The 26918-nt window shown below is 42.2% G+C and overlaps 1 protein-coding gene across 2 annotated transcripts in view; it reads left to right on the top strand.

The window, feature by feature from the left end:
• Positions 1-26918, top strand: part of KIAA0319L (KIAA0319 like) — a 120195-nt gene that overhangs the window by 45162 nt on the left and 48115 nt on the right. For both annotated transcript variants that reach the window (XM_056123035.1, XM_056123036.1), the window contains exon 3: positions 1081-1607. In XM_056123035.1, coding sequence (XP_055979010.1) covers positions 1081-1607 — 527 coding nt within the window. The remainder of the gene's footprint in view (positions 1-1080; positions 1608-26918) is intronic.

Raw genomic sequence — 26918 nt, 5'->3', positions numbered from 1 at the left:
TTTCTTTCTTTCTTTCTTTCTTTCTTTCTTTCTTTCTTTCTTTCTTTCATGACATAGCTTGTCATTAGGAAGTTTATTCTAGCAGTCCATCTCAAGATGAAAAATTTTTTGTTTTTGAACTATACCTGGCAGTGCTCAGAGCTAACTCCTGGCTTTGTGCTCAGGGATCACTATTGGCTGGGCTCTGGGGACCACAGGGGTGCCAGAGATTGAATTTGGGTCAGCTATGTGCGAGGCAAGCACCTTATCCACTGGATTATCTTTCTGACCCATCATTGTGAAAATTTCTGATAAGCTTGACCACAGCTTTGGCTGATACGGTGATAAGCAAAACCATTCCACTTTGGCAGATAGTAAATGGATCAAACTACACTCTACAAGAAGACCAGTGTACTGATCCTGAGATCAGTTGTTTGTGTTGCTTCCAAGTTAGTGGGGGAAAATATTTCAGACTGATATGCATCTGATATGCAAATCCCATAGCCCTTACATCGCTTCTTAGAAATAACTAGGAGCTAAGTGAGGGGATATATGGTAGAACTCAGCTCTCCCTCTAGACTAGTGTTTCTCAAATGGGGAATATATAACCTCTTTGGGCTCCCAGGATATTCCAAGGGGCACAGTGAAAATTGAATCAGTGTATGTATGGTAATGGCACTGAACTAGGGGTCAGCCAGTAGGACAGGGGGAACCATAAAAAAGAAACAAGGTTAAAAGGGGGGCTACAGTGATTAAAAAAAAAAGGCTGAGAAACACTGGTCTAAACAATTTCATCAGAATCACTTTTTTTGGTTTCTGTTTTGTTTTGTTTTCAGTTTTGTGAACTGGAGTCCTACGTAAACGTCTTTGTGGAAGGGACTCATTGAAAAGGGATGCATGTAAAGTAGTACATCCATGAGCTAAAATATCTGAGCCAAAATCATACTCTTTTGCTTCTTCTATTCCACTTATGAGACAGCTTTCCCACCCTCTTAAAAACCAGTCTTCAAAATAGCCTCAGATGTTGATGTTCAGGGCTCTTTACAGTGCAGTAGTCGCTGTTTTTATTTCATCTTAAAATATTTTTATTCTTGTTTTTAGATGCCAGTGAGAGCAGGTGCCAGCAGGCGAAGACACAATTTGGAGTTGGCCTGAGATCTGGGGGAGAAAATCACCTCCAGCTTTTTGAAGGAACCTCCTCTCTGCAGTCGTGTTGGACTGCCTGCTGCCAGAACTCTGCCTGCCATGTCTTTTGGTGGTTAGAAGGGATATGCATTCAGGCAGACTGCAGTAGGCCCCAGAGCTGCCAGGCTTTTAGGACAGCCTCTTCTAATTCCCTGCTGGTATTTTTTAAAAAAGTCCAGACTGCGGACTATTTGGACTTTCCACCTGGAGATGATATACCACATATTCTGGGGCTAGATTGGAGCAGGGCACCTTGGAGGAGACAGGACTCACCCAAAGCTCCACTCAAACCTGCAGTATCTTTGAGAGACCAACAGAGGTTTATCAGGAAGCTTCGGAAGAGAGAGAGTTCCAGGAGAGTAGTTTTACCTACAGTTACACTGCAGTCGGAAATGAACAATTCCAAGGAATTAGAACCACTGAACACCAGTGGCTCTGCAGAGGTAAGCACATTATAAATAAGAAGAGAAACTTAAATATGTGTTTGTACTTGGTACATCTGAACTATGAGCAATGAAGCTGGTGCTATGGGCATCACTCATTGGCTGAGGAATGCTTGTATCAAGTTGCGGGGGGTGATGTCTTGGTGCTGCCCCCAATGTACAAGGGAAATTATTTCACATTAGAAATGTTCATGTCTTGCTGGTCTGACCATTGTTTTGGTAAAGGCAGAAAGCTGCTCATTATCTAGTCTAAGCTGATTCTTGGCTACAGGTAAGTGTAGTTGTGTAGGTGGGCTCCACCAACAGTTTCTGCAGTGTTTTGTGCCAGATTGCAAAACACTTGAATGATGTAGCTGCAGCCAAGCTCTCCCCCCCTCATCTGACTATAGTCATATTCCTTATGAGATAGTTTCAATTCCAGACTGAAGTAGCCATACCTGGCACCACAGATTTAAGGCCTGACCTCTGACATAAATTCTCACCACATTTTTTATATTGAGAGATAACACCACTTGAGTTTTTTCTGGTTATTATGTTTCTTCATTGTTGTTTTTCATAAGCAAATGGTTAAAAGGAATGACTCATTCTTTGCTCAGTCTCCTTTGATTACTTTGCCTTATTTTTATATTTGTTTTGTTCTAGTTGTTTCTATTAAGTTGAATCCAGAGTGGGGAATCTACTACATTCCAGGCTTTGTGTGTGTGCTAATTATTGTATTATATCATTTTATCTAATTTTCTTATTTAAAAAAATTGTGTTTGTCTTGTGTGCAGCTGAGCCAGGTTCAATCCCCAGCACCACTTATGGTTCCCCAAGTTCCACCAGAAGCCGTGCCCCTGAGCACAGAACCAGGAGTAAACCCTAAATATCTATGGGTATGGCCCAGAAACCCAAATGGGAACCCAGATATAGATATGTCTGACCCCTGAGTAAGCCCTGAGCTTCACCAGGTCTGATCCATAATTACCCACTCACCGGCCCACCCAACCAGTCAACAAAAAAATCAGTTTGTTTCACTTCCAGCTCCAGCATTTCAGATCCAGTAGGTCTAGACTCAGGCCTGAGAATTGACATCTATAAGTTTCTGAAGAATGCTGATGCTGCCGGTCTGAGAACCACTGCCTTATAGGGCAGATGAGGTTAGAATTCAGAGCACAGAGCACAAGATCAGCCTGAAACAGCAGAAAAGACATCTCTTTTGTTGTGACAGGAAGGCAGAAATGTTGGATATAGGTGCACTTCTGCTGGGTTTTTAGATTCCTTAGAAGTAAATTGTGACAGATCTAATTTCATTTTTGTTGTTTTTTTTTTTTCCTTCTGAAGTGGACCATATAACTTATTCAAGATAGAAAAAGAAGTAAGTTTTGTGGGCTTAGGTTGATAGTAGGCAGTAAAATCACAGAGTGAAAGAGTGATAAATGTCTGCTATAGCCATTTTGAAAGGTAGGAGATGGATAAAGAAATAGAGACACTGGGTAGCATTGAAGATTGAGACCATGATTTATGAGGAAAACTTACCATTATAGTTTGTATGATTCTATCAGTAGCTCTCCCCAACCATGTTGAGAAAAGACTGGTAGTTTGATTTATCTAAAGTTCAGACCTTTGCCAATTTTGTATAGAATAGAAGGAAATTTGGGCCTGGAAACTATGGTTCTTTTTCAGGGGGAGGGTGTTGGGCCACTCCCGGTAATACTCAGGGCTTACCCCAGCTCTGTACTCAGGAATCATTACTGGCAGTGCTCAGGGGACCATATAGGGTGCTGTAGATTGAACCTGGGTCAGCCTCATGCAAGATAAATGGCCTGCCTGTTGTACTATCACTCTGGCCCATAGAAATTATGGTTCTTAAGAGAGTGGATGAGGGCTGTTAAGTTAGTGTAGTGGTTTCCAATAAAGGCTCGTGCTTTGCATGCTGCTAACTCCACTTTGACCCCCTGGTGCTACAGGGTTCTCTGAACATTGTGGACGGTGTAGTTCTGAAGGCTCCCCAGGACCACTGGGTGTGGCCTGAACAGCCTGTGATCTTGGCCTTATATGTCCTCTGCACTGCAGGATCTGGGCAGCACTGCATCCTTCAACCCTCACATTGAATTCCCAGTCCAGTTAGAATTTATCTAGAGAAGAACCTTGGCCTTTAGAGCACTGTTTGGGAATCATCCCCCATGTATTCCCCTCACCCCCCCCCCCCCCCTGCTTCACCACTAGTACCAAAAGAAGATAGTAGAATATAAGTATATATAGGAAAAGAGTCAAAGAAAAGGAGGTCTAGAAGACCAGATATAGAGGAGTTCTGCATTTATTTGTGGAGTTTCTGGGATTAAACCTAGCACCTCACATATTTGAGGCAAGTGCTCTGCCACTGAGTTACATCCCCAGCCCGGTGTTTGGCATTTAGAGAAAGATGTAGGAGAAAAAAGTAAATGAGTCTTGCAATAATGGGAGCTAGTAGCCAGAGTATAGGATGTTCAGGGGCCAGGTTATAGATGGAGGGTTAGAGTGCCAAGTTCCATCATTAGCGTTGCATGGTTCCCCAAGCACTGCCACGAGCAACCTCTCTAGCACCAAGCCTGGAGTAGCCCCTGAGCACAGCTGGGTGTGGCCCCCAAATAAAAACCAGAATAGTTTTTTGACATTTGAAGATAAGATTTTGGAAGTAGAGAAGTCTGTTACAGAATTTTAGGGTATAGCTGTGGAAGAGTGTTGCTAGGGTGGAGTAGAGAAGAGATTATTGAAGGTAAGGTGTCAAAAGAACTCCATGAAGCTCCAAGAACATGTCCAGTGGAGTTGTCTGTGTAGAGATAGACTTTAATAATGATGATAAGATAGCAGTCACTAATGTTTGCCAGGTGATCCCTTACTCTGTGCTTAGGTATCATCCTGAACTCTTAATTCATACACCAAATCCTATGATGTACTGTTACCATCACTTTTATAAATGAAAAATCCCAGAAATAAACAAGTGAAGGAACATGGGCCAGAATGATAGCATAGTGGGTAGGGCTCTTCCCTTGCATGTAATTGAAGAGGGTTCAATCCCTGGCATCCCATACACATCTCGAGCACCACCAGGAGTGATTCCTGAGCACAGAGCCCAGAATAAGTCCTGAGCATCATGGAGTGTGACCCAAAAAAACAAAACCTAAAACAAACCTAGAAATAAAGGTGAGGAAACAGCCTATCTCAATCCTATTTTGCAACGAAATACTGTGACAGGGGACTAGAGGCAGTTTCTGGTGATATTCTGCCAATTAGGTGGATGTTTCAGTATTTGTGCCTAGTAGTGCTTCGGGCTAGCAGGGGTAAACCTGGATGCTCTTGGGGACTTTTGGGAATCATACCTACTGGTTTTCATACGCCCTCCAGGGCTATAGCTGCTGGTGGTGTTCAGAGGCCCATGTGGGTGCCAGAGATTGAACTCCAGTTCCTGTGCATGTAAGCTGTACACTCCTTAGTCCCCCAAAAGAGTTTTTTTTATAAAGAATACAAAATAGTTTGCAAAGGGCATTGGGAAGGGAAGCCAATAAAATAGTAATCCACCATGGTCATGGAATAGTAACCCATTCCCATTCTTGGGGTTCAAGGACCATTGTGGGTTTACTATTTTATTGGCTTCCCTTCCCAATGCCCTTTGAAAACTATTTTGAACCCCAAGAATGGGAATGAGTCTTTTTGTTGTTTTAGTTTGGGGCCACACCTGACTGTACTCCTGGCTTACTCCTGGCTCTGTGCTCAGGGGACATCCTGAATAGGCTCTGGAGACCATATGTGGTGCTAGGGATCAAACCCAGGCTGACTTCATGCAAGACAAGTGCTTTACCCACTGTATTATCTCTGGCCTGAAATTCTTTTTTTTTTTTTTAATTTTATCATTTTTTTAAATTGAGTCACCGTGAGATACAGTCATACAGGCTTTCTTTCTTTCTTTCTTTCTTTCTTTTTTAATTTTTAGTGAAACACCAGGAGATATAGTTGTAGACTTACAAATTTTTGTGCTTGGGTTTCAGTTATACAATGATCCAGTACCCATCCCTCCACCAGTGCCCATTCTCTATCATTTACTTTTTTTTTTTTTAATTTTTGTTAGTGAAACACCATGAGGTAGTTGTAGATTTACAAATTTTTGTGCTTGGGTACAATGATCAAACACCCATCCCTCCACCAGTGCCCATTTTCTACCACCACGAGTCCCAGTATCCCTCCCACCCCCCATCCCACCATTCCACCCTGCCTCTGTGGCAGGGTATTCCCTTTTGTTCTCTCTCTCCTTTTGGGTGTTGTGGTTTGCAAAAGATGGCCCGAAATTCTTAAACTATATCATGACCTTATTTTGGTTCATATAACTGAATGTGGGGTATCATGAAAACACTTAAAAATATAATTTCTTTAGCATTTATTATCAGTAAATGTTTTATTTGTATACCCCCATTGTGCCTATTTACTAGGCTTGCGTACAGTTTTTTAGATAAAAAGCAATTGCAAGTGGAAAAACTTAAAGAAGCCTTGTTATAGAGGCTGTGTATAGTTTGGCAACATATGTAGGTGTTGCTAAAAAATGGGGCAAAGTGTAGTCTTTAGATTCAGACAAGCTATATTTCACCAGGAGCGATAGCACAGCGGTAGGGTGTTTGCCTTGCACGCAGCCAACATGGCCGACTCCAGCTCGATTCCTCCGCCCCTCTTGGAGAGCCCGGCAAGCTACCGAGAGTATCTCGCCCGCTCGGCAGAGCCTGGCAAGCTACCCGTGACGTACTCAATATGCCAGACACAGTAACAACAAGTTTCATGATGGAGACGTTACTGGGCCCGCTCGAGCAAATCGACGAACAACGGGAGGATCATGACCATTTTCCATGCATAGGAGCTTGATTCTTATCCTTAAGACTATGGGTGATAAGATTCTTCTGCATAATGAATAGTTATTAGTAGGCAAATCTTTCAGATGAGGATTTGTAGTTCAATCTGCTTTAAGAACCAGGGAAAGAAAAAGAAGTGTGTATTCTGCAGATCTCCTAATTAGTAATGGCTGGCCAACAGCACTAGTTTCTAGTTTGTACTGTTTTCATTAAGCTAAGTCAAGCAACTCTGCATCTAAAGCGACAAGAAGTTATACCATAAATTGCTCTTGTCTTAACCGAATGAAATGCCTGCAGAGCCGCAAAGGCTTTGGGCTGTCAGTTGCAATTTTATTCTTTGGGGAACAGACATGCCTAATAGCCAGAAGCAATTCGAAAGTAGACAGGCATATCACCAATTTATTCGCCCTTTCTTAAGTTAAAAGATGGAGAAACTTGTACTCCTTGTTTTAAATACTGCATCCTTTCTATACCATGAACCGCTAAGTTGTTGGCAGGAGGAACTTGAAGGTTTGTTGATTGGGTACTGGAACATTCACAGTACAAACAGTTCTGCCATTGGCAATTAATTGCTGCCAGTTCTGCTTTGTATTTGGAGGAGGAGTGTTCTCTTTGATCCCAGGAAATTAAGGTGCAATTAGGTATTCCTCTGTGTAAGCTTTCACTTTAGAGAGACTGAAGTACTCTTCTCAGTTCACCCTTTCCTCATTTCCAGTCATTAGTGTTAGCATTTCAACATCTGTAAGCCAGTGACTTTCTCTGGGACAAAGGACAGAGAAGATAAGGAACTTAAGTCCTAAGATATCTATCTGCTTCCTTTTTCACCCAGAAAGAAACTCTTATGTTGATTTTGTATAAGGACAGAGCCTGCCTCTTAACAGAAGACAAGCATTAGGTGTGGGCAGCAAAAAACTGCCTTGCATAATCAAGGACAGAAACCCTAGCAGTCCTGTTTCTTTTTTCTTTCTGTTTTAGGTGGTGTTTTGTTTGGTCGTTTTCTTTTGACTTTTGTTTTAAAATCTTTTCTTTAATCCTTTGTAGACTTGTGAAATTTCTGCCAGGGGTTCATTTATTCTTCTGGCTATTATTTCCCAGCAGATGTGGATTTCCCTCTAGGCCTAGTTTCTCCTTAGTTAACTGAGCAACAGACAGGTTGCTAACCATCAAGATTTTTTGGCCCTAGGCCCCATTCCAGGTCTTTGGAGCAGGCAATTTGTGTAAGTTTCTCAACCTTTCCTGATTTAGGCCCTTCAGGAAATGTCTGTATGCATAAATCACTAAGTGCTCCCCCAATTCATATCTCACCCCCCACTTCTAATCTTAAATGAATGGCTTATTGTGTAGAGGAAAAACTGAATAGCCTGTTTCCTTGTGTGTGATTGTGAAGAAATTCCTGCAGTGGTACTTCCCCCTTTTCAAAAGTATTTGCTGTCTGAATTACAGTATCTTTTCCTTATTTTTACCCTGAAACTTTCATCTATCTTTGTGTATGTGCTTTTAGTTGCTATTTTTTGGGGGGTAAGGAGGTGGGTTGTGGAGTTAGGTCAAACCCAGCAGTGCTCAAGGCTAATCCTGGCTCAGTGCTTGGGGGACCATATGCAATGCCAGGACTGAACCATGGTTGGCAGTATGCAAGGCAAAGGCAAGCAGTCTCTCTGGCTTCTGGTTTTTACTATGTGAAATGAATCTTGAAAATGTGTTTGTTTGCTACTGGAGAAAGTGATAATGAGGGTTTTGGTGTGAATTCATGGCCAGATTTTCTAGTTCATGTGTAGAATGTGAGCCATTGAGGGGGAAAAAATCTCAAAACCAGCCATCTCTTAATACTCTAGTCATCTCACCTTTCTCCCTTCATAAATGGCCTTCATATCTCCAAAGAGATTTTGAGAAGATATAATTATGTAATTGGCTGCTAATGATCCCACTGATGACTTGGAAAATGATGTCTCTTTCCAAGACGGTTTTCCAAATGGTATGGGGAACCAGAGTGCTACTACCTTTTGCTTAACCCATCTCTGTAGCCACAGCACCTGCGTGGTAAGGATGCTATTGTCCCACCAGCCTCATAAGGCAGCTGTCAACTGGGTAACTGAGGCCTCAGGTTAGAATTTCTTACCATTGCAGAAAAGAGTTTCAGGAGGAGACAGTAGTGAAGTAGAATAGTTTTACTTAGAAAATATGAGAGGAGAGAAAAAAACATTCAAGAGAGATGCAGTCTTTTTCAGAGAGGAAGAAGACAAATTAAAAGAAAGGAATTATACATCCCAAGTTGAGATACAGGCAGTCCTCAAACAGGAATACATGTGGGCTTGCATTTGCTTGTTTTGTGGTGCTTAGGGCTTACTCCTGGCTTTTTACTCAGCGATCACTCCTGGTGGTGCTTAGGAAACCGTAGGGGGTTATGGGGATCAAACCCTAGTCAGCTGCTATACTATCTCCCCTGCTCCTGTTTTTGGTATTTGTTGTTTGTTTCGGAAGGAACATGGTGTATTTGGGGTTTTGGACCACAGTTTGCAGAGTCTGGGGGCTACTTTCATATCAGAGTTACTCTCAGCAGCACTTAGGGGACCAGATGGTGCTGGAGATTGAACTTTGGCTTCTGCCTGTAAAGTACGCTCTAACCCCAACTGAGCTATCTCACTATCTCTACAACCTTAGCTAATTTTATTGCCCCCCTGCCCCCCCCACCTTTTTTGTTTTTGTTTCTGGGCCACACCTGGCAGTCCTCTCTCAAAAATTACTCCTGGTTGCTTAGGGGACCACAAAGGATGCCGGGGATTGAACCCCGGTTAACCACGTGCAAGGCAAGCACCCTGCTTGCTGTACTATCTCTCCAACCCCAATTTTATCCTTATTTTAAGCTTTCCTTCCAATTAATTGAACACTTTTTAATTTCCTTTTCCTTTATTTTGTTGACTTATTACGTGTGGTAAGCAGAATAAGGTCATCTCTTCTGGGTATGGTGATGATTCCTAATCCCAGGAATTTATAAATATATTACATGGTACAGGGTAATCAGGGTTGTAGATGGAATTGACTGACTTTAGAATAGATTATCCTGCATTATCTGGGTAAACCCAGATATAATCATAGGAGTCATTTCAAGTGGAAGATGAAGATGTAACCTTGGAAGAAAGAGACAAAAATACATAACATTGACACATAAAAATAGAGAAAGGGCAGGGAGGGGGGTACCAGTGAGCCTAGGGAGGTGGGTGGTCTCTAGAAACTGGAAATCTCAGGAAATTGATTCTCTTCCAAAGGGAACAAAGTTCTGCCAATATCTGGTGACCCCCACAGTGCTCCTTGAATTTTTTTTTTTTTTTGCTTTTTGGGTCACACCCAGCGATGCTCAGGGGTTACTCCTGGCTCATGCACTCAGGAATTACTTCTAGCAGTGCTCGGGGGACCATATGGGATGCTGGGAATCGAACCCGGGTCAGCCATGTTGGCTGCGTGCACGACAAACGCCCTACCCGAAGTGCTATCGCTCAAGCCCCAGTGCTCCTTGATTTTAACCCAGTGAGATTTGTATTGTATTTTCCTCCTTTTTTAAAAAAAAAAATCATATTTATACTGGCAGTGATTGGGGTTTATTCCTGGCTCTGTGCTCAGGGATCACACCCAGGTCAACTGTATGCAAGGCAAGCCCTACCTTCTCTACTGTCTGGCCTATGTATTGCATTTCTGTTCTACATAACTGTAAGACAATAAATTTGTGATGCCACAGCAATAGTGCGGCAGGTAGGGCACTTGCCTTGTACATGGCTAACCCTAGTTCTATACCCAGCACCCCAAATGGTTCCCAAGCCTGCCAGAAGTGATCCCTTGATGCAGAGCCAGGAGTAAGCCCTGAGTTGTGAGGTAAGGCCCCCAAACCTAAATAAATAAATAAATTTGCATGGTTTGAACTGCTAGCACTGTAGCACTGTCTGTAGCACTGTCTTCCCGTTGTTGATCGATTTGCTCGAGTGGGCACCAGTAACATCTCCATTGTGAGACTTGTTACTGTTTTTGGCATATCAAATACCTCAGAATAGCTTGCTAGGCTTTGTCATGTGGGCAGAATACTCTTGGTAGTTTGCCGGGCTCTCCGAGAGGGCGGAGAAATTGAACCCGGGTCGGCCACGTGCAAGGCAAACACCCTACCTGCTATGCTATCGCTCCGGCTGGGCTAAATCCTCTATTTGACAAACTCCTCTAAAGAACAAAATGTTAGGAAAAATGGTGAAACTGTCCAGAAGGGTACCTGTGACCTTTATCATTTACTAATTATCATAGATGATATGTAATTAAACAAAAATGATCAGTTAATATCAACTCAAGCATTTCAAGAATAATATTTAAGCCCAACCTTTATATACAAAATGAAAATATTTTTTAAAAAGATCTCTGATGAAATAAAAGAGGACATGAGTAAATGAAAAGATATTCCCTGCTCATGGATCAGGAGAATTAACATTTTAAAAATGGCAGTACTTCCCAAAGCATTGTACAAATTCAATGCGATCTCTATAACGATACCCATGACATTCTTCAAAGAAATGGAGCAAGCACTCCTGAAATTCATATGGAACAATAAGCCCCCACAAATAGCTAACGCAATTCTTAGGAAAAAGAAAATGGGAGGAATCAACCTCCCTAACTTCAAACTCTACTGCAAAGCAGTAATAATTAAAACAGCATGGTACTAGAACAAAAGCAGAGTTGCAGACCAATGGAACAGGGTTGAATATACTGACATCTCCCCCCAAACATATGAGCATCTAATCTTTGACAAGGAAGCAAGAAATGTGAAGTGGAGCAAAGAAAGCCTCTTTAACAAATTGTGCTGGCAAAACTGGACGGCTACATGAAAAAAAAGGGGGGGGCTCAGATCTCTACCTAACACCATGTACAAAAGTAAGATCAAAATGGATTAAAGACCTCAACATCAGATGGAATCCATAAGGTACATTGAAGACAAAGTTGGCAAAACCCTACATGACATTGAAGCTAATAGTATCTTCAAAGATGTCATGCCACTGGCGAAGCAAGTGAAAACAGAGATAGACAAATGGGACTATCTTAAACTAAGAAGCTTCTGCACCTCAAAAGAAACAGTGACCAAAATACAAACACAGTCAACAGAATGGGAAAGGATATTCGCCCAATACACATCCGACAAGGGATTGATATCAAGGATATACAAAGTACTGGTTGAACTCCACAAGAAGAAAACATCCAACCCCATCAAAAAATGAGGCGACGAAACAAACAGAAACTTTCTCAAAGAAGAAATCCGAATGGCAAAAAGGCACATGAGAAAATGCTCTACATCATCAATCATCAGGGAGATGCAGATTAAAACAACAATGAGATATCATCTCACACCACAGAGACTGGCCCACATCCAAAAGATCAAAAGCAACCTGTGTTGGCACGGATGTGGCGAGAAAGGAACCCTCCTCCACTGCTGGTGGGAATGCTGACTGGTTCAGGCCTTTTGGGAAGCAGTATGGATGATTCTCAAAAAATTAGAAATTGAGCTCCCATTTGACCCAGCAATACCAGTCCTGGGAATATATTCCAGAGAGGCAAAAATTTATTGTTGAAGTGACATCTGCACTTGTTTGTTCATTGCAGCATTGTTTACAATAGCCAGAATCTGGAAAAAACTTGAGTGCCCAAGAACAGATGACTGGTTAAAGAAACTTTGGTACATCTACACAATGGAGTACTATGTAGCTCTTAGAAAAGATGAAGTCATGAAATTTACATACAAGTGGTATTACATGGAAAGTATCATGCTAAGTGAAATGAGTCAGAAAGAGAGGGACAGACATAGAAAGATTGCATTCATCTGGGGAACATAAAGTGACAAAATAGAAGACTAATACCCAAGAATAGCCAAGATAAGTACCAGGAGGTTCACTCCATGGCTTGGAGGTCAGCCGCACATGCTAGGGGAAAAGGCAGCTCAGATAGAGAAGAGAGCACCAAATAAAGGGTGTTGGAAGGATCCTCCCAGGATGGGAGATGCATGCTGAAAGTAGACTATAGACTGAACATAGTTTCCACTCAATGCCTCTTTTGCAAACCACAGCATCCAAAAGGAGAGATAGAACAAAAGAGAATGCCCCGCCACAGAGGCAGGGTGGGATAGGGGTGATGGGGGGTGGGAGGGATACTGGGATCAGTGATGGTGGAAAATGGGCACTGGTGGAGGGATGGGTACTTGAACATTGTATAATTGAAACCCAAGCACAAAAATTTGTAAGTCTACAACTGTACCTCATGGTATTTCACTAATAAAAACTTAAAAAAAAGACCCCTGATATCCCAGATTATAAAGAAACTTTATGAAAAACCAACTTTATCAAAGTTTTAACACTGAAGAAAAGTCTAATGAACTGAGACATGATGCTGTTCTTCGTAATTCAGTTTTGTGCTATTGTGTGTGTATGCGGGGGAGATTACTCATTTTTCTATTACATGAAGCCTATTCTATTACACTGAAGGTCATTAACACATACTCTGTACATTTAGCAGTATAACTGCTAAGTGTGTGAAAAATTTTTTACAGTAACAAAATTACTGAGTAATGATAATTTTTTGTAATGTAGTTTGACTTCTGTAGTGTTTCTGATGCCAATATTTAAAAATTTTGATTATTTTATTATTATTATTATTATTATTTGGCTTTTTGGGTCACACCCAGCGATGCACGGGTTACTCCTGGCTTTGCAGTCAGGAATTACTCCTGGTGGTGCTCAGGGGGCCATATGGTTTTCTGGGAATCAAACCTGGGTTGGCCACATCAAGGCAAATGCCCTACCCACTCTATCGCTCCAGCCCTGAAAATTTTATTTTTGAAAAACAGGCCAACCCCAGAATAGTGCTTGGGCCCAGCAGTGCTCAAGGACTACCAAGGCCACAACTGGTTGTGTTTAGGGGGCCATGGGATGTGTGGGATCAAACTTGAGCCATGTGCATTCTAGGAATGAACTGTGCCATTTGAGCTATCTCCTCTACTGTCCTCTATTTTCATTTATTTATTTTTGGGTTTTGCGCTCAGCAATGCTCAGGAATTACTTCTGGCTTTGTGCTCAGGGATCATTCTTGGCAGGCTTGGGTGATCTATGGGGTGCCAGGGGTCCAACCCAGGTTGGCTGCGTGAAATGCAAGTGCCCTACCTGCTGTACTATTACGCTGGCCCCAACCCTTATTATCCTTAAATACAAAAAGGTGTGTGTGTGTGTGTGTGTGTGTGTGTGTGTGTGCGCGCGTGTGTTATATTTACTCCCCTTTTGTTGTGATTGTTGCTGTGGTTGTTATGCACACTTGGTTTGGTGCTTGTCAGGGGTCTCATACTTGGTTATGGTGTTTGCATTTGTTGCGGTTCTCATTGATAGTTGCATGTTTGGTTGCAGTGCTCACACCTGGGCACACTGCCTGTTGCAGTACTAAGAATCACAGTTGCAGTGTGCACTGGGTGTGTTGGATGATGCTGGAGATCAAATTCAGTTATTTGCCACAAAGGCTTGTGATTTACCACTGAATCATCTCTGGGCCCCGAGAGTATAACCTCTAGCTTATAAAGGACTCATTCATATGACATAATAATTCATATGTAGTGAATGATATTAAAACAGTATGCTGTTGTTTTCTTTTCTCAGCCTTCCTGCTACTCTTGTCACATACTTTACTTTTACATATTATAAATCCTACAATATATTGTTACTTTTGCTTTAAGTAGTCAGTTAACTTTTAATAGATTTAAACATTCAGATATCAGGGGCTAGAGAAAGAGTACATAGATTAAGGCTCTTGCCTTGCACATGGCTGGCCCTGTTTTGATTCAGGCACTATATTGGGTTTCACCTGAGGAGTTATCCCTGAATATAGATACAAGAGTAAACCATGAACATCACTGGGTATGACCCAGACATCCCTTCCTGTGCCTCCCCAAAAATAAAACATGTGTATGTAATACATATGTTCTCTCTCTCTCTCTCCTCTCTTGCTTCTCTCTCTCACTCTCTTCTCTCCCCTCTCTCTCTCCTGAGAGATAGCCCCAGATTTGATATCCAACACTGGATGGCCCCCAGTACACCACTAGGTGTGAGCCTTCTCTACATCCCAATATTACCCAATTAGTTACTATTTTCAATGTTCTTCATTAATTTGTGTAGGCTCTAATTTCATCTAGCTTACTCATCCTCTTGAGGGGCTATCATTTCTTAGAGTTTAGGGATGATGAATTCTTTCAAATTTCATGCATATGAAGTCTTTATCTTTGAAAAAACATTTTCAATAGTTAAATAAATCTAAGCTGGCAGGATTGTGTTTGTTTTTTCTTTAACTACTTTAAACATTTTGTGTTTAGTTCCTGGCACTCAAATATATATTGTGGCATTGTCTTCTAGCTTTTTGTTTCCATGGAGAAATCTGTTGTAATTTTTATTTGTTCCTTTATATATAATGCACCCTTTTTCTTTGACTACTCACGATTTTTCTCTTTGTCACGATTTTAAGCAGTTTGATGGTTACTGTTTAGTGTAGCTTTCTCTTTTTTTGGTTTTTGTTTTGGCTTGGGTTTTGTTCTGTTTTGGTTTGTGTTTGGCCTCTCCAGTTGTGCTATTGCCATCAGGACTACACCTGGCTATTCTAGAGAGGTCATGTGGTGTGGGGGGAGCTACGATGCTACACATTGTAAATTTTCCCAAGTTGGCTACTGGGTATTTTTGTATAACTGTAGTTTTGTTTTGTTTTATTTTAATTGTTGTGGGAGGCACACCTAGCGGTACTTTGGAGCCACTCCCATGGCTGCTAAATGTACATGCTAAATGTCCGTGTGCACAGTGCTAGGGATTGAACACAGAGCCTTGAACAGGCAAGGTGTGTGCTCTGCTTCTAGAACTACAGTCTGTCTGCCCCTTTTGGGGAGGGCAGAGTTTAAGGAGACAGAGCGGTGCCCAGATTACCTCATGCAAAGTATGTGCTTCAGCCCTGTGAGCTATCTCCCTTGTCCTGTGCATCTTTCATATCTTTTTTAATCAGTTCATTTATGTTCTTTGGGTAGATATCCAGGGGTAGAATCTGGATCACGTGGTAGAGTTTTGAGAATCAGCTCTACTATTTTCTGTAGGGGTTGGACCAATTCACGTTTTTTAAGTGTGAATGAGGATTCTTTTTTTCTTTACATTCGTTTCTTGCCTTTTTGATAAAGTCATTCTGACAGTTGTGAGATTTGTTATTTTGATTTGCAGTTCCCTGATAGTGAGCTTTTTTTTTTTTTTCCCGTGTGCTTGCTATTCGGTTTGTATGTCTTCTCTGGTGAAATGTCTGTTCATCTTTGTTTTATTTTATTTTGTTTTGGGGCTACACTTGGCAGTGCTTAGGTCATACTTTTGGCTCTGCACTCAGGGATCACTCCTGGCAGACTGGGGGACATGCTGTGTATTGAACCTAGGCTGACCATATACATGTCAAGCTTCCTACCCACTGTATCACTATCCCTATGACTACAGGCCCCTTTGTTCAGCTCTTACCCCTGTTTTTCATAAGGTTCTTAATTTTGTTGTTTAGTTTTGTGAGTTTTCTATATGTCATGAATATTAAATCTTATGTCTGGAAATTTTCTCCCAGTCATTTAGTAGAATGTCTTTAAAGACAGTTTCTTTTGCTGTGAAGCTTTTTTTTAGATTGGGGTGATCCCAATTTGTTTATTTTTGCTTTTGTTTTCCATGCCAGTGAAGCAGAATTTCTTAACAGACTGTTACTGCAAAAGTGGTTTTTTTACTTGCTATTGGTTCTTGAGAATTATTTGAAAGATTTGAATACAAAACTCAGATGCTTCAGGCCAGAGCCTAGTATAGTGGTAGGGCACTTGCCCTGAACCTGGCCGACCTAGGGTCAGTCCCCAGTCCCTTAGGATTCCCTGAGCCTTCCAGGAGTATAATTCCTGAGCACAGAGCCAGAATTAATCCCTGAGCATTGCTGAGTGTGTTCAAAAAAAAAAAAAAAACACCTCAGATGCTTAGGAAGTTAACGTTTATTACAGTTCAAATAGGTGGGCCCAGATCCCTCCCCAGTGTTCAGACCTCTCCTCTTGCCTATGATGTAAAATGTAACTGGTCTTATTTCCCTTCTTCTTTCCTGTGTATCCAAAAAATAAATATGAGCCTGCTGCGGCTGTCTCTTGCCAATGACGATGGGTGGCCAACGGAAGGAATGAGGGCCAGGCTGGTTGGCATCAATTGCAGTTTATTCCAATCTCATGTCCATTCTCCTCTTGTTTACCTTCTGCTTCTGCCTCCCCCAGCCCACTTTCCAGCTTTAGTTAAATCCCCAAAGCAGGAGGGGTTGGGGTAATAATTACATGTAGGTGTGGTCATACAATCAACAGGTAAAGTCCTTCCCTCAGGGGAAGCTGCTTCTAGGACAAATTTTCATTCAATAAGATGACCCACACAGAGTGAAATTCCACCTATAGGTGTGTTTCTCCTTTCCTTAATCCAACAAACATATAAACATTCATAATATTAGTCCTAGCGTTAGCACAGTGGGTAAGGCCTTGCACGCAGCCAACATGGCCGACTCCAGTTCGATTCCTCCGCCCATCTTGGAGAGCCCGGCAAGCTACTGAGAGTATCTTGCCCGCGCAGCAGAGCCTGGCAAGCTACCCGTGACGTACTCGATATGCCAAACACAGTAACAACAAGTCTCATGATGGAGACATTACTGGGCCTGCTCGAGCAAATTGATGAACAACGGGAGGACTGTGATAATGGTGATGGTGAATATTAGTCATTTTGTATGGACACAGTAAGAGAAACATTAAGCTCATAGGATTGCTCTCCTGGGACCATCTCACTATAGATCTCAGACTACAGTGCTCAAGCCAGATTAGTCTTTCCTAACCCTAGCAGGGTCCTAATTCAGTCATTACTTTTTGGATCTTGACAGAATTTGTCCATGACCATGCTCTTAACTTATAGTTAAGTATTGTTGCACTTTGACCTGGCCAATTTTGATGCCAGGGTAGCTCACAGCTTGCCCTGTGTCCATCCAGTCCCTCATCTGTACCCTGCTTTGGGGATGCTAGGAACTAAGAGCAACTGAGGCTTAAGTCGAGAAAGTAGATGCCCAGGAGTGAATATTATTCGGTGTCAGTTAACTCCCAAGTTACAAAAGCATAATATTAACTGTCTTCCTGTGTCTATATGAAAAGGACATTATTCTCAAGTAACTGTGCAAAAGACATAGGAGAGGAGAAAGGCAATATTTAACCTAGAAGAATTTGACCTTGCAAGTTAACAGAGTCTGATTAGGGGATACAAGTGATAGACTGGTTGGGGAAGCAGAACACAAAGAGGTTACAGATAAGCAAAGGAATCGGAGCACTGTGATGGGTGTAACCCGATAAACCTAAGCTCCCTGTGGTAAGGGAGAAAGGACAAAGCAATGCTAAGCCTAAAATGTTTAGAGCTATATTCCAACAATCCCCCTCCCCCTCCTCCTCTCTCTCTCCTTCTTTCCCTCCTGATTCTGCAGTCAGGGTATAGGTGAGTGTTTGAAGAGAGAGAGGATGGGGGCGATTGGCAAGGGCAGTAGGTGAGGGTGAGCATGATGGGCGAGGGCAAGGCTGGCTGGGAACTTCCTTTTATGTGCTGTTATCCCCCCACCCCACCAGCCACACCGTTAACTATTTTGGTTGAATACCTTTTCAAGGGGCAAGATTTAAACTTTAAAATGGCAAGCTAAATTAACTAGCTCATCTGGCACTCCACCCTTCCACTCCCACTGTATCAGTACCACTGACACCAATACCATGGAGTGTTTGCTTATGCTTTATTCAATAAATTTCATAATTTCAAATATACATCCAAATTTATGCTGGGTTTTTGGTTTTTCCTTTGTTTGTTTGTTTTGGGGGGGGGGGCTTGGTGGCCATACCTGGCAGTGCTCAGGGCTACTCCTGGCTCTGTGCTCAGTGATTACTTTTGGTGGGACTTTGGAGATCATATAGGATGTCAGAGATCAAACCCAGTTTGGTCACATGCAAGGCAAGTACCCTACCCACTGAGTTATGCAGCCCCTTATGCTGGTTTTTAAATTGTTTCAGTTGGGATGCTAAATCTGTTGTCCTACCACGTTCTGATTGGAAGCAGATCCAACCCCAGAACTTTAGATCTGTTTATCAAGACCCACCCTAGGTTTTCCCCCTTCTAGGAAGTCTTCTCTCATGTTTACTGCCCCCTTTTGGGCCCAGATGCTCTCCTAAATATTTGTGTAGAAGTTTAAACTCTGTCATTGTCTTTTTAGACCGAGAATATGGTATTTGCCATTCAAATGCAGCTCTCAAAAAGTATCCTTTATTCTTGAGCCCTCACATATCTAGTTGTTCTTTTCAATGAAAGGATAGTCTATATTTTCTTTTATTTACTTGTACTTATCTGCCTGGTGAGTTTGGTGAGTAAGCTGCTCTTGTCAAATCCTTACGTGATAAAAGCTCTCTGCATTATTTCATACTGGTTGCAATAAATCCTGTTTTGTTTGTTTTTGATTTGTTTTTTGTTTTGGGGCCACACACTGTAGTGTTCAGTACTTGGCTTAAGGGACCATGTGTGTGCCAGGTATTGAACTAGTTCAGCCATTTGCAAAACAAGTGTCCTATCTGCTGTACTTTTCAACCCCAGCAGTAATCATTTCTTCCTTGTTACTTTTCCTGTTTCTTTTCATTCCCTCTGACTGTTTTATTTTATCTGTTCACATCTGAAATACTAATAATTCTGTTTTTTTTCCCCCCCACTAAGCCCAAGCCCCAGTATTCTATTTTGGAGCTTCTGCTTCCTTGACTTACATGCTTTTCTTGGGTAAATTCATCTACTCCCATGACTTCAGCTACTATATTTGGGAACTTGATTCCAAACTGGGTCTTTTTTCTAATTATCCAGAAGAAATTCAGATTTAATATGCCTAAAACATAATTTGCCTCTTATTTCCTTCAAGCTGCTCTTTTGTAATCTTCCTTAGTTTTATCGCCACCACAGTAATCCCTCATTCAAACTAGAAGCACGGGGGCTTTCTTATATTCTTTTCCCTAAGCCCTAGATCTTTTTGGTTTCATAAATATTCTTAATGTTTTTAAATCCATGTACCAGGGAAAATTTCCAGTAAGACTGGCCAAATAAAGTGGACTCCTGAATATTCCTACAGATAATAAGTAAAAAAAAAAAAATGTAAAAATGTACTTAAAGATACTGGAAGGGATCCAAAGCAGACAGAAGGTACAAGAGAGTTTATGCAAAACTGCAACTGGAAGTGGTAAGAAATGTGAGTTTGTAGCTTAAAAAAATTTTTTTGACCCGAGAGCATCCACCAAAGCAAAAGAATAAAGCAGCAAGAGCAGAATTCAGGATAAAAAAATTATCTGTTGGAGCTAGAGAGATAGTACGGCGGGTAAGGAACTTGTCTTGCACATATTCAACCCAGGTTGTATCTCTGGCATCTCATATGGTCCCTGCCAGGAGTTATTCCTGAGCCTTGAGTTAGGAGTAAGCCCTAACACTACCCAAAACAACAACCAATTTTTTGTAAATATAAGAGGTGTGCTGGAGAGGAAGTACAGCATTTAGGGTCCTTGCCTTGCAGGAGGCCAACATATGTATATATATCAAGCACATCAAGAGCAGATGAGACAGAAGCAGTTCTGTTGAGACAGAGGCAGTCATTGAAGCCCTAGCCAATCAGAGTATTCAGACTCAGTACATCAGGATCCACCGTGAGCTGTATTACGAATTCACTACCAGTATCTCACCATTCGACAAAGCAGTGATCATCCAGGTCGAGAGAGGGGTTCATCGGGGTGATACCATTTCACCGAAACTCTCCAGGGCCACCCTCGAGAATGTCATGCAACGACTGGAATGGGAAGGAATGAGAGTGAAGATAGACAGCAACTACACCACCTCCGCATTGCTGATGACATTGTTCTGATAATACCAAACATTGGCCAAGGGGCACAAATGCTGGCTGACTTTGACCATGAGTGTGGAAAGGTGGGACTACAGCTGAATCTCACAAAGACAATGTTTATGAGAAACAGTCTCGTAACTTAGTTTCATTCACTCTCAATGAAACAAAGATAATGTTTATGAGAAACGGTCTCGTAACTTAGTTTCATTCACTCTCAATGAAAGGACCATCTCCGAATGCAACAGTTAGGTCCCGAAGTCAACATGATGAATGACCTTGCACCTGAGTTGAGCAAGAGGAAGAGAGCAGCTTGGAACGTTTTCCAGAGCGTGGAAGAAATAGCTAAGAGGATGAAGAGCCTCCAGCTCCAGGCACATCTCTTAGATTCCACTGTTCTTCCTGCATTAACATATGCCTCAGAGACCTGGGCCCTATGCAAACAGGATGAGAACGCTATTCGGGTCTCCCAAAGAGGAATTGAAAGAGCTGTGCGTGGAGTATCATGTTTCACTCAAATGAGAGAAAGAATCCAGAGTTCCAACCTCCGTCGACTATCAAGAATCAGGGATGCTGTCTCGTTTGCCAAGGCGTCGAAAATCAGATGGGCTGGACATGTAATGAGATTTGGAGACGACCGCTGGACTATAGCTGTTACTGACTGGATTCCACAGGACGTTAAAAGACTGCGTGGCCGCCCACCTACCAGATGGTCAGACTTCTTCGTCAAGACTCTGAACAATCGGTTTGAGGCTCTTTGCGTTCCTAGCACGAACAAATGCCATTGTGCTCCACTAGCATGCGACGGAGACAAATGGAGACATTACTGGCGCCCGCTCAAGCAAATCCATGATTAATGTGAAGTCAAGTGATCAAGAGCAGACCCTATATATGTATGTCTGGCAGTACTCCAGGCTTACTTCTGGCTCTGCACAGGGATCACTTCTGGAGGACTAGAAGGGACCATATGGAGTACCAGGAATTGAACCAAGGTTGGCCCTGTGCAAGGAAAATGTCCTGCCCGCTGTACTTGTTCTTTAGGCCCTAATTTTATATTCCCACATTGCATACATAGATGAAATCATCCAATACTTAGCCTTTTCTTTCTGACATTTTTAGTTCCTTCAAGCTCCTTCCATTTTGTGATGTAGAAATACAACAGATTTTGGTATATTGATTTTTATGGTCAGCCACTTGAATTTTCTGCTTTTTAAGGGAGTGAAACCCCCTCCACCCCATTCCCCCACCATGTGTAGCAGAAATTTGAAGTTCTATTGAGGTAAAAGAGGTTAGAATCTAAGACTGCAATTTTGGAGAGTAATCCTTGTTTTGTTTTTATTCTAGGCCTCCCCCAGTTCTGTGCTCAGAACTTACACTTTACTCTGTGCTAGAGAGATCTCTCGTAATGGGGCTCAGGATTGACCCCCGGTGGACGGTGTGCAGGCAGGAGCCTTACCCACTATACTCTCTCTCTCCAGTCCCAGGAGTAATCTTAAGAAGCCAAGAGGGCCTGGAGTGATAGCTTGCCTTGTACGCGGCCAACCCGGGTTCGATTCCCAGCATCCTATATGGTCCCCTGAGCAACGTCAGGAGTAATTCCTGAGTGCAGAGCCAGGAGTAACCCCTGTGCATCACCAGGTGTGACTCAAAAAGCCAAAAAAAAAAAAAAAAGCAGCAGCAAAGGAAGCACATAAAGAGCGGACCCTAAATATGAGTAATGCTCACTGGTCAGACCATGGCCAGTCATGAGATTTAATCAGCAGACTTGAAGGGACCAGGTTAAAACAAATGCAGATGCTGCACACATGAACTTTGGGCAGAGTGACAGTACAGTTGTTAGGGCTTTTGTCTTGCACGTGGCCAATTTGGGTTCATTTCTTGATACCCCATTTAGTCCCCTAAGCCCACCAGGAGTGATCCCTGAGCACAAAGCCAGTAGTAAGCCCTGAGCACCACTAGGTATAGCCCCAAATCCCCAAATAAATAAATCATCTGCAGGAATTATATAGATATGCAACTAAACAAACAGTAGTGATAGACATATACTCCAGGCTGTCTCAAATGTCAAAACTAGTAGAATACTTAAACAGTATGTTCAGAGAGCTAAAGGATATTAAAGGAAAATGTCACGAATAAGTGGACTGTTGGACTAGAGAGATAGTACAGCAGGCAAGGCACTTAGCTTGCACACAAGGCTAACCCCCAGGTTCAATTCCCATCACCCATATGGTCCCTCAAGTCCCACCAAAGTGACCTCTTGGCACAGAGCCAGGAATAAGCCCTGTGAACCCCTGGGTGTGGTGTTCAAAAAATAAAACAAAAACTTGACAAAACTTAAACAGTATCATGAGAGGTAAAACAGTGTCTCCCCAAATAATTTATACATAGAATATCAGGATATGACCACATTTGGGAATAGACTCTTTGCAGATATAATTGAGGATCTTAAGGTTAAATCACCTGTGTCATCCTGTTAGGACTGGGTCCTAATGCCAATAACTGGTGTCATTGTTTATTACTATTATTATTATTATTAGATTAGGGAGTTGTCAGAAGTTTCTCCTAGTGGTACCCCTTGGGACCTGTGTGTAAAGCATACTCCCAGTCTATTGAGCTCTGTCTCTGACCCCAAATGGTGTCTTTATAAGAGGAAGGAGAAGGAGGTCAGGGAAATACTTCAAAGGGCTGAGTGCATGTTTTCCATGTAGGAGGCCTAGTTCAATCCATGATTCCCTGAGTCACCGTCAGGAGTTTGCAGAGGAGGGTAAAGAGAGGGGTGTGTGGACGGCTACATGCAAAAAAAATGGGCTCAGAACTCTGCCTAACACCATGTACAAAAGTAAGATCAAAATGGATTAAAGACCTCAACATCAGACCAGAAACCATAAGGTACATTGAAGACAAAGTTGGCAAAACCCTCCATGACATTGAAGCTAATGGTATCTTCAAAGATGCCACGCCACTGTCTGAGCAAGTGAAAACAGAGATAGATAAATGGGACTATCTTAAACTAAGAAGCTTCTGCACCTCCAAAGAAACAGTGACCAGAATACAAAGACAGTCTACAGAATGGGAAAGGATATTCGCCGAATACACATCTGACAAGGGGTTGATATCCAGGATATACAAAATACTGGTTAAACTCCACAAGAAGAAAACATCCAACCCCATCCAAAAATGGGGCAATGAAATGAACAGAAACTTTCTCAAAGAAGAAATCCGAATGGCAAAAAAGCACATGAGAAAATGCTCTACATCATTAATCATCAGGGAGATGCAGATCAAAACCACAATGAGATACCATCTCACACCTCAGAGACTGGCCCACATTCAAAAGAACAAAAGCAACCGATGCTGGCGTGGATGTGGCGAAGAAAGGGACACTCCTTCACTGTTGGTGGGAATGTCCACTGGTTCAGCCCTTCTGGAAAACAGTATGGACGATTCTCAAAAAATTAGAAATTGAGCTCCCATTTGACCCAGCAGTGCCACTCCTGGGAATATATCCCAGAGAGGCAAAAATGTATAGTCGAAGTGACATCTGCACTTGTTTGTTCATTGCAGCACTCTTTACAATAGCCAGAAACTGGAAGAAACCTGAATGCCCAAGAACAGATGACTGGTTAAAGAAACTTTGGTACATCTACACAATGGAGTACTATGTAGCTCTTAGAAAAGATGAAGTCATGAAATTTACATACAAGTGGTACAACATGGAAAGTATCATGCTAAGCGAAATGAGTCAGAAAGAGAGGGATAGACATAGAAAGATTGCATTCATCTGGGGGATATAAAGTAACAAAATATGAGATTAATACCCAAGAATAGCTGAGATCAGCACCAGGAGGATTACTCCATAGCTTAGTGGCCAGTTGGGCATTCTAGAGGAAAGGGCAGCTCAGATAGAGAAGGGAACACCAAATAAAGGGTGTTTGGAGGACCCTCCCAGGAGGGGAGATGCATGTCGAAAGTGGACTATGGACTGAACATGTTTGCCACTCAATGCCTCTTTTGCAGACCACAACACCCAAAAGGAGAGAGAGAACACAGGGGATTGCCCTGCCACAGAGGCGGGGGGGATGGGGGGATGAGGGTGGGGGGGATATTATCCATGGTGGTGGAAAATGGGCACTGGTGGAGGGATGGGTATCTGATCATTGTATAATCAAACCCAAGCACAAAAAATTGTAAATCTACAACTGTACCTCATGGTGTTTCACTAATAAAAAAAAAAAAAGAGAGGGGTGTGTATGTGAGAAGGGGGGGAGAAAAAGAGAAAGAGAGAGTGAGAGAGGAGAGAGAGAGTGTGTGTGTGTGTGTGTGAGAGAGAGAGAGAGAAAGATTTGGACCCAGAAACACAGAAGAAAATAATGTGAAGATGGGAGATAGAAGTTATATTACCATATTTCAGAAATGCCCTTGGGTGACCAGAGAGCGATAGTACAGTGCAACAGTGGGTAGAGTATTTGCCTTGCATGTGGCCAATCTGAGTCAATCCCCAGCATCCCATATGGTCCCCTGTGCATCACCAGGAATAATTCTTGAGTGCAGAGCCAGGAGTAAGCCCTGAGCACTCCCAGCTATGGCCCCAAAAGAAAAAAGCCACTAGGAGCTGGTGAGATAGTACAGGATTTAAAGTGTTTGCTTTATGCTTGCATGTGACTGACTTTGTTTTGATCCCACATGATTCCTGAGCACTGCCAAGAGCAGGAACCTCCCTAATCACAGAGTCCAGATTAGCTCCCAGCACCTATGGCTGTGGCCCAAAACCTACCCCCCTCCCACAAAAACCAAATTAGAAAACTAATAACAGAGGATTGGACCAATGAAGTTATACAGATGTACAATTCATTCATTCATTCATTCATTCATTCATTCATCATCCTGTTAATCGTCGATTGCCTCGAGCAGGCCCCAGTAACGTCTCTTTCATCCTAGCCCTGAGATTATATTCAAGGCTCTTTAGGAGAATGAGACCCATCATTGTTACTGGTATTTGGCATATTTGGTATGCCACGGGGAGTTTGCCAGACTCTGCGCTGTGGGAAGGCTAGATTCGATAGCCTGCAAGTTTGTCCAAAGTAGGAATGAGATAATAAGATGTCATAAAAAGATGCCCTGATAAGATGTCGCGCGGCCGCAAATGCGGCCGTGCGGTTCCGGGAGCTGGATTTTATAGTCTCTGAGTCTTGGCCATTGATGGGATTACATGGCGCCAGGGGGCCAGGTGGTGGGTGTGACCCCCGCCTACTGGAATTTGGAGGATCTGGGTGGAGGATGCTCGACTCCAATCCGAGTAGGCTTGGAGATCTCGGCCCCGGAACCCGCGTGGATTTGTCCCTCTGCCAGTACCTTCATGTGTGCGGAGAGTGGTCTCAGCATGGTGGTGGCTGGTCCTGGAGGTCTTCGGCTGCCGGAGCCCTGGTCGGGGCGGGGAGGAAAGCTCAACCCGCCCCCCTCCAAGGGGCCCTGGCGAGGAACAGCCAGGCGCGGGGGCAGGAGACTGCACTGTTCTCGTCCGGGAGCTGGATTTTATAGATGTACAATAAGTACATAAAAAGGTACTCATCGTTGTTAGGAAAATGGGAAATTAATGTCTCAATGAGATATCTTATCATAGCTAAATTTAAAAGACTTCTTATAAGGCTGGAGAAGCACTTGCATGCAGTTGACTGAATTTAATCCCTGGCACTGCATATGGTCCCCAGAGCCATATAAGGAATCATCCCTGAACACAGAGCCAGTAAACCTGAGCACTGTTGGGTATTGCCTAAAAACATATGTTTTTAGGGTATATATTACACACACACACACACACACACACACACAGAATTATATTTCTTGGGGCCAGAAAGACAGTATAGGGATTCAGACATTTGCTTTGCATACATATTTCCCAAGTATATATGTGTGGCCAATAAACAGTGAAAACTTAATCATGGTGGGATACTATTATAATGACAAGAAGTAAAAATACCAAGGGACACCAAGTGTTGGTAAATTGTGGAGGAGCTGTGACTTCCATACATTGCTGGTTGGAATAAAAATGGTGCAATCATGTTAGATAATATAATTTTACAATTTTTTCTTAAACTAATATATATAACCAGAAATTATACTTCTGTTTACCAAAGAAAAGGTAAAACATATTTATAGAAACATTCACATGTTGATACTCATTACTTATAAAAACCAGAATTGAAAACAACTTAAATCTCTGTCAATACAATGAATGGATAATGAATTTTCTTTATCTTTAATGGTATGCTATTTGGTTGCAGAGAGAAATGTACTATTGATATAAAAATAGTATTAATGAATCTCAAAAAGTATGTTGAATGAAAACATTTAGAAAAAATAGATTCATTTTATATGAAATACAAAAAAACCTGAAACTAGTGGTGACCAAAAAAAAAAAATCATTTGTTGCTCTAGCTTGAAGTAGAAGCAGAAGTTTATAATAAATAGGCATAATATTTGAAATGTTCTTCCCTCC

This window comes from Sorex fumeus, unplaced genomic scaffold (assembly GCF_029834395.1).
Source record: "Sorex fumeus unplaced genomic scaffold, SorFum_2.1 ptg000047l, whole genome shotgun sequence".
NCBI classification, from domain to species: Eukaryota; Metazoa; Chordata; class Mammalia; order Eulipotyphla; family Soricidae; genus Sorex; species Sorex fumeus.
The sequence above is the reverse complement of the archived record's forward strand: the minus strand, read 5'-3'. Positions and strand labels throughout refer to the sequence as shown.